General features: G+C 35.9%; 3 protein-coding genes across 3 annotated transcripts; 1 reads left to right on the forward strand and 2 right to left on the reverse strand.

Annotated features, from left to right (window-relative positions):
- Positions 1-3020: 3020 nt before the first annotated feature.
- LOC138337891 (uncharacterized) lies at positions 3021-3533 on the reverse strand. Its single transcript, XM_069288328.1, has one exon. The coding sequence runs from the start codon at positions 3531-3533 to the stop codon at positions 3021-3023; it is 513 nt and encodes a 170-aa protein (XP_069144429.1).
- Positions 3534-3590: 57 nt separating this feature from the next.
- On the reverse strand, positions 3591-4150 carry LOC138337892 (uncharacterized). The gene is made up of 2 exons (XM_069288329.1): positions 4130-4150; positions 3591-4055 (listed from the first exon to the last, which is right to left on the reverse strand). Exons 1-2 carry the CDS (start codon positions 4148-4150, stop codon positions 3591-3593), a joined length of 486 nt encoding a protein of 161 aa, XP_069144430.1.
- A 2308-nt stretch (positions 4151-6458) lies between these two features.
- On the forward strand, positions 6459-7286 carry LOC138337893 (uncharacterized). Its single transcript, XM_069288330.1, has 2 exons — positions 6459-6910; positions 6959-7286. The coding sequence occupies exons 1-2, from the start codon at positions 6459-6461 to the stop codon at positions 7284-7286; spliced, it is 780 nt and encodes a 259-aa protein (XP_069144431.1).
- The last annotated feature ends 214 nt before the right edge of the window (positions 7287-7500 follow it).

Raw genomic sequence — 7500 nt, forward strand, 5'->3', positions numbered from 1 at the left:
GGTCGAGTATTGTTAGCAAGGTACATTAGTTCCCCGATCGCACTAAGATAAGGAGTTTCATCACCAAGAAGCTCTTCATCATTCTCTTGAGGTCGAAATGGATCTGTATTGATGTCAAGCGATCTTACCACCATTGGAGTACTCAATGGATGTGAGTTATCCATGTAAAAACGCTTTAGTATCTTTTCTGTGTACGTTGATTGATGAACAAGTATTCCATTTGACAAATTCTCAATCTGTAGACCAAGACAAAATTTTGTCTTGCCGAGATCTTTCATTTCAAATTCTTTTTGCAGACACTCAACAGCTTCTAAAAGCTCTTTACGTGTGCCAATGATGTTCAAATCATCAACATACACAGCTATTATTACAAATTCAGACCCCGACCGTTTAATGAAAATGCAGGGACAAATCGGGTCATTTTTGTACCCTTTCTTTAACAAATATTCACTTAGACGATTGTACCACATCCTTCCTGATTGTTTCAATCCATACAGAGACTTCTGAAGCTTTATTGAACAAGTTTCTCTTGAATCTTTGTATGCTTCAGGCACTTTGAATGCTTCAGGAATTTTCATGAAAATGTTGTGGTCCAATGAGCCATGTAGATAGGCTGTGACAACGTCCATTAGATGCATTTCAAGTTTTTCATGAACTGCCAGATTTATGAGATATCTGAAGGTGATTGCATCTATCACTGGAGAATATGTCTCCATATAATCAATGCCAGGTCTTTGAGAAAAACCTTGAGCAATGAGTCGGGCCTTATATCTCATGACTTCACCTTTCTCATTTCTTTTTCGTACAAAAACTCATTTGTACCCCACTGGCTTGATACCTTCAGGTGTTCGGATTATCGGTCCAAAAACTTCACGTTTTTCTAGTGAAGCCAATTCAGCTTGAATTGCATCCTTCCATTTTGGCCAATCATTTCTCTGTCTACATTCGTGAACAGATTTTGGCTCAAAATCTTCATCTTGTTGCATTATTTCAACAGCAACATTATAGGCAAATATGTTGTCAATCACAATATTATTTCGGTTCCACAACTTTCTCGTTGAGACATAATTCATTGAAATTTCATTATTTTCAGAAGTTCGAACCTCCTCATCATCATGTGTTATGACTTAGGTCTCATCTTGAGAAATTTATTTCAACCCATGATCATCTTGATCATTTATTCCTTTTCTCTTTCGAGGATTTTTATCCTTGGAACCAATTGGTCTACCACGCTTCAAATGTGGTCTAGACTCATTTGCCTTAACAACTTGTCCCGTCGGGATATCAACTCGAACTGGAGCATTAACAACTGGAATATGCGATTTTGTAATCCTTGGAAGATTAGTAAATGCATCTGGTAGCTGATTCGCAATGTTCTGCAAATAAATTATTCTTTGAACTTCTTGCTCACATTGGTTTGTTCGAGGATCCAAATGAGATAGAGATGATGAATTCCAATCTACCTCTTTTCCCAATGACTTATGTTCTCCCCCTAATGTTGGGTATACTGATTCATCAAAATGACAATCAGCAAATCTTGTCTTAAATAAATCTCCAGTCATAGTCTCCAAATATTTTATGATTGAAGGAGATTCATACCCAACATATATCCCCAACCTTCTTTGGGGCCCCATCTTTGTGCGTTGTGGTGGAGCAATTGGGACATACACCGCACATCCAAAAATTCTAAGATGGGAAATGTTTGGCTCTTGACCAAAAGTCAATTGTAATGGGCAGAATTCATGATAATTGGTCGGCCTTATGCGCACAAGTGCTGCTGCATGCAAAATAGCATGCCCCCACATAGACACAGATAACTTTGTTCTCATTAGTAATGGTCTAGCTATCAATTGCAGACGTTTAATCAATGATTCTACTAGACCATTTTGAGTGTGAACATGTGCAACTGGATGTTCAACTGTTATACCAGTAGACATACAATAGTCATTAAATGTCTGAGATGTAAACTCACCAGCATTATCTAGACGGATTGTCTTTATTGTATAGTCTGGAAATTGTGCTCTCAATCTTATTATTTGAGCCAACAATCTCGCAAAAGCCATGTTACGAGTTGATAATAAACACACATGTGACCATCTTGTAGAAGCATCTATCAAGACCATATAATATTTAAAGGGTCCACATGCAGGTTGAATTGGTCCACATGCAGGTTGAATTGGTCCACATTTATCACCCTGTATACGTTCCAGAAACTCAGGGGATTCAATTCCAACCTTAACTGTTGATGGTTTAATGATCAACTTTCCTTGAGAACAAGCAGCACAAGAGAATTCCTTTGATTGAAGGATATTTGGGCTCTTTAAGGTGTGCCCATATGAATTCTCAATGATTTTGCGCATCATATTAAATCCGGGATGGCCCAACCGGTCATGCCAAATGATAAAATCATTAAAATTAGTAAACCTTTTGTTTACTATGGCATGTGATTCAACTATACTTATACTTGTATAGTACAACCCAGAAGAAAATGCAGGTAATTTTTCATGCACAATTTTCTTCTCTACATTAATTGTAGTAATGTAAAGGTATTCAACCTTTCCTTCATTAGCCGTCTCAACATGATAGCCATTTTGGCGAATAACTTTGAAACTTAATAAGTTTCTTTGAGACTTACTACAATATAATGCATTATCAATGCTTAATATTGTCCCTCCAGGTAGTAATAAGGTCGCTCTTCCAGAGCCCTCAATTAATTTTGTACTACCTGATATTGTGTTGACATATGCCATTTTCATAACCAAATTAGAAAAGTATTTCTTTTCTTTTAATATTGTATGCGTTGTAGCACTATCAAGAAGGAATACATCTCCATTACTCATCTTGAATCCAACTGTCAACTGGGGATTTCTATTAATTTTCATTAAAATAAAATACATCAAAAGATGGAAGAAACAAAACTAACAACAGAAATATAAATACTTCAACATGAATAACATAATAATTAAAAATACATAAGTAATATATTAATAGACTTCATTCCCCAGCTAAAAGATCAAACATCAGATTTGATCTCCAAAGAAGTCATCAACTTCCATATGAGTAATGTCACCAAGGCCATCAAAAACATCATCCTTTAAAGCCAAATTTGCTTCAATATCCTTATCATATTTTTGAGATGTTCCCGGCTTATCATCATCTTTAAGAGTCATATGTGACTCAGCTCGAGCATTGGAAGAGGAAGCACCACTTTTATTTCCTTTCTTTTTAAAGGAATTTTGATAGAGCCTTACAAAATGTTCATGTGTGCGACATTCATTCTTCCAATGGCCTTTCATGCCACAACGACGACAATTACTTTTTGAGGGGTTATTTTGAGAACTCATGATGTTCTCCCTTTTATTATGACCACCACCTTGACGATTAGTGTATCGTCTTTTATCTTTGCCACGTCCCCGTGCATTATTATAGCCCCGATGATCATCTCTTTTTACTTCAGATTGATCACGTGCTTCCACCACATTTGCCTCCGGTAATGGAGCAGCTCCAGTGGGACGAGCTTCATGATTTTTCATTAAAAGAGCATTATGTTGCTCAGCCACCAAAAGACATGAAATTAGTTCAGAATATTGCTAAAAACCCTTTTCACGATATTGTTGTTGCAATATCACATTTGAGGCATGGAAAGTAGTAAGTGTCTTTTCCAACATGTCCTCATCTTTTATAGTCTCCCCACATAATTTTAACTGGGAGGTTATCCTGAATACAGCAGAGTTGTATTCAATTACGGTCTTAAAATCTTGAAACCGTAAATGCATCCACTCATAACGGGCTCTTGGCAACATTGTTGCCTTTAGGTGGTCATATCTCCCCTTTAAGTCAGTCCACAACTCAAGTGGATCTTTTACCGTCAGATATTCAATTTTCAGGCCCTCATCAAGATGATGACGAAGGAAAATCATAGCTTTCGCCTTATCTTGACTCAATGCTTCATTTCCCTGAGTAATAATGGCATCAAGACCTTTAGCAGCCAAGTGAATCTCAGCATCGAGTACCCATGAAAGATAATTCTTTCCAGAAATATCTAATGCCACAAACTCAAGTTTGGATAAATCGACATAATGAAATTATGAGAGAATATGTGAATCAAATAAAAATATTTATATAATACCTTTGCAAGTAGCAACATCATGCTGATAACGTGTTGTAAAGAAAGCTCAGAATATAAGAAGAAAAAGACAAGAAGTATAAGATAGAGGAGATAATTTTCTTATTCAAGTATATCATACAATGGTGAATGATATCTCTATTTATAGTGTTGAGATATCATAGTCAAAGGTCACCTTGAAATTTACATAGTTATCATCAAGGTTCATATCACCTTGATATCTTATCACATTGGAAACACTAATACATGAATCCAATTAATTGTTGGATAACTCTAATGGATCATCCACATATACAATGGATTTACAACAAATAATAATAATAATAATAATAATAATAATAATAATCATAATGATAATAATAATAATGATAATAATAATAAAAATAATAATAATAATAATAATAATGATAATGAGAATAATAATAATAATAATAATAATGAGAATAATAATAATAATAATAATAATAATGATAATAATAATAATAATAATGATAATAATAATAATGATAATGAGAATAATAATAATAATAATAATAATATTAACGTGCGCAGTGAATGTGACAATGGCGAGGGGTAGAGGAAGAGGGCGTGGACGAGGCCGGAAAACAGCTATATTGACTGTTGGTAGCTCAGTTGGAGTTCGAGTGGAACCATTTGGGCTTCATACGCAGGAAAAATCACAAAATGAGGAAGGTAAGTTTGAAGATGGAGTATCAGTGGGTTCTACAGGTCCAAAGAAGTTGAATGTAATCGACTCAATGGAGAAGGAAGAGGAATATAAAAACCCAGAACTAGAGCATAATGATATTGAGAATAAGGAGGAAGACAATGGAACAGTACTTGAGCTTGATACAAATCAGTGTGATTTAGAGGAGGAAAAAAGTAAGGAGTATAAGGAACCATGGATCAACATGTTCAAAAATAATCGTGCAGCTACCAATGGGATGAACTTGACCTATATTCCTCCACAAGTTCTTAATGTGCAAACAATGGTGCAGCTAGAAGGGAAAGAAGTACAGATTGAAGAGGAAAAGTGGAAATGTGCCCTGATAGCCTATGTAATAGGTGAATGCCCTGGATATAACACTATGAACAGATACATACAGATGAACTGGGCAAAGGTGGATAAACCTGAGGTATTCCTTCATGAGGAAGGATACTACATAATCAAGTTTAGGAGCCTGAGTGATATGAATGAAGTTCTATATTCAGGACCTTATACAATAAGCAATAGGCCTATCATATTGAAGCAATGGAGTCCAGAATTTGATTTTGGGGCTGAGTTTTTAACTGAAATTCCACTATGGATTAACTTTCCTAAATTGCCTCTAAATTGTTTGGGAGCTGGATCACTGAGTCGAATTGCTAGTGCTATAGGTGTTCCAATATTTGCAGATGGATGTACCACAAAACAGACAAGGATATCCTATGCTAGAATGCTCATTGAAGTAAATATTACTAAGCCTATCCCTCAGAACATTACAGTAATGGATCCTAATGGTAGAATGTTTAAGCAAGATGTTGTGATGGAGTGGAAGCCTTCGTATTGTGAAAAGTGCCAGAAGATTGGTCATCAATGTCAAACAACAGCTAAGGTGGAACATCCAAAGAAGAGCAGACCAGGAAAAAAAGTTACACATACATGGCAATATAAAGGACCTATACAACAACATAAGAAGATAGTGGAGACTAGACAGATACTGGAGAATAAAGAGGATGAAATCATTATTGAGTAAGAGGACAAGGAAGGGAGGGAGCAAAGGAGTGGTCAGGAAATCAAGCAAACACCTGAGAAAAACTTAAGGCCTTATAATGGTGGTAAACAGCTGGATTTTAGTATGTCTAACTTCCCATTGTTATCAGCTATACCTTTGAGAAATGGATTTGAGAGTCTTAAGAATAGCAAGTTCGTTTCACTACCTGTGGATAGGGGTGGAACATCAAAATCCTGTTAATGAAGTGGAGTTTTTGGAATGTGAGAGGAATGAATAAGAGGTACAAACAAAAGGAAATAAAGTTGTTCTTACAGCTGAATAAAGTATCCTTAGCAGGGCTAATTGAAACAAGGGTAAAAGAGGGTAATGCAACTACAACAATGAATGGGATAGCACCAGGTTGGAAAAGGCTGCACAATTATAATGATGCTGCAAATGGGAGAATTTGGATTATATGGGATGACAACTGGTATGATGTTCAGTTAATAAATAGTACAGCTCAGATGATACATTGTCAAGTAAAGGAAAGAAGCAAAGGGTTCCAGTTTAATATCTCAGTTATATATGGTTTTAATACTATAGAGTAGAGGAAGAGTTTATGGATTGATTTGGAAAAGATGGTTAAAAATATGATATATCCATGGCTCATAATTGGAGACTTTAATGCTATTTTATCTCCACGAGATAGACAAGCAGGAGCATCTGTGAATGAGAATGAGATAAGGGATTTTGCAGACAGTGTTAAAACTATGGGCATTCATGAATTACAGTGGAAAGGAAGTTGCTACACTTGGAGTAATAAGCAGATAGGTAATGCAAGAGTTTTAAGTAGGATTGATAGAGCCTTTGGGAATGATGAATGGATGGATAAGTGGGCACATGTCATATTAGAATATGGCAATCCAGGAGTATCAGATCATAGCACAATGCAGCTGGTGCTTCATCAAAGCAATCAACATGTAAGGGCAAGTTTTAAATTCTTCAATATATGGATAGAACATGAATCATTCTTAGGCCTGGTGGAGCAAGTGTGGAAGAAGGAGAAAGATAGGGATCCAATGAAAAAGGTGTAGAATAAGTTGAAGGCTCTTCAACCTGTACTGAAACAACTGAATAGGAAAGAGTTCAAATATATCAGTAACCAGATTGGGGAAGCTAGAAATGAACTGGGTGACATTCAAAATCAGCCGTGTCATCAAGCAAAGGATGAGTTAGTTGCTAAAGAAAAAGAACTCTTAAAAAAACTTGAAAAATGGTCCTTGATTGAAGAAAATGCTCTTAGACAAAAAGCTAGAGCAAAATGGATTAAGTTGGGGGATGCAAATAACAAATACTTTAGCTTAGTGATAAAGGAGAGAAGTCATAAGAAGAATATAAGGAGTTTGATGGCATTAGATGGAAGGAAGCTGTCAGAACCTCAAGAGATTCAAGAAGAGTTTGTCTAATTCTATAAAAGCTTAATGGGAACAGCAGCAGGAAAATTGAAAGCTATAGATGTTCAGGTAATGAAAAGGGGTCCTGCTTTGTCAAGACAGCAGAGAATTGAGCTTTGTGCAACAATAACTGATCAGGAGATAGTTGAAGCTTTGAGGTCCATTGGAAATGATAAGGCTCCAGGTATTGATGGCTATAATGCTTTATTCTTTAAACACACATGGA

The sequence above is a fragment of the Solanum lycopersicum genome, chromosome 8, assembly GCF_036512215.1.
Source record: "Solanum lycopersicum chromosome 8, SLM_r2.1".
In the NCBI taxonomy this organism is placed as follows: domain Eukaryota; kingdom Viridiplantae; phylum Streptophyta; class Magnoliopsida; order Solanales; family Solanaceae; genus Solanum; species Solanum lycopersicum.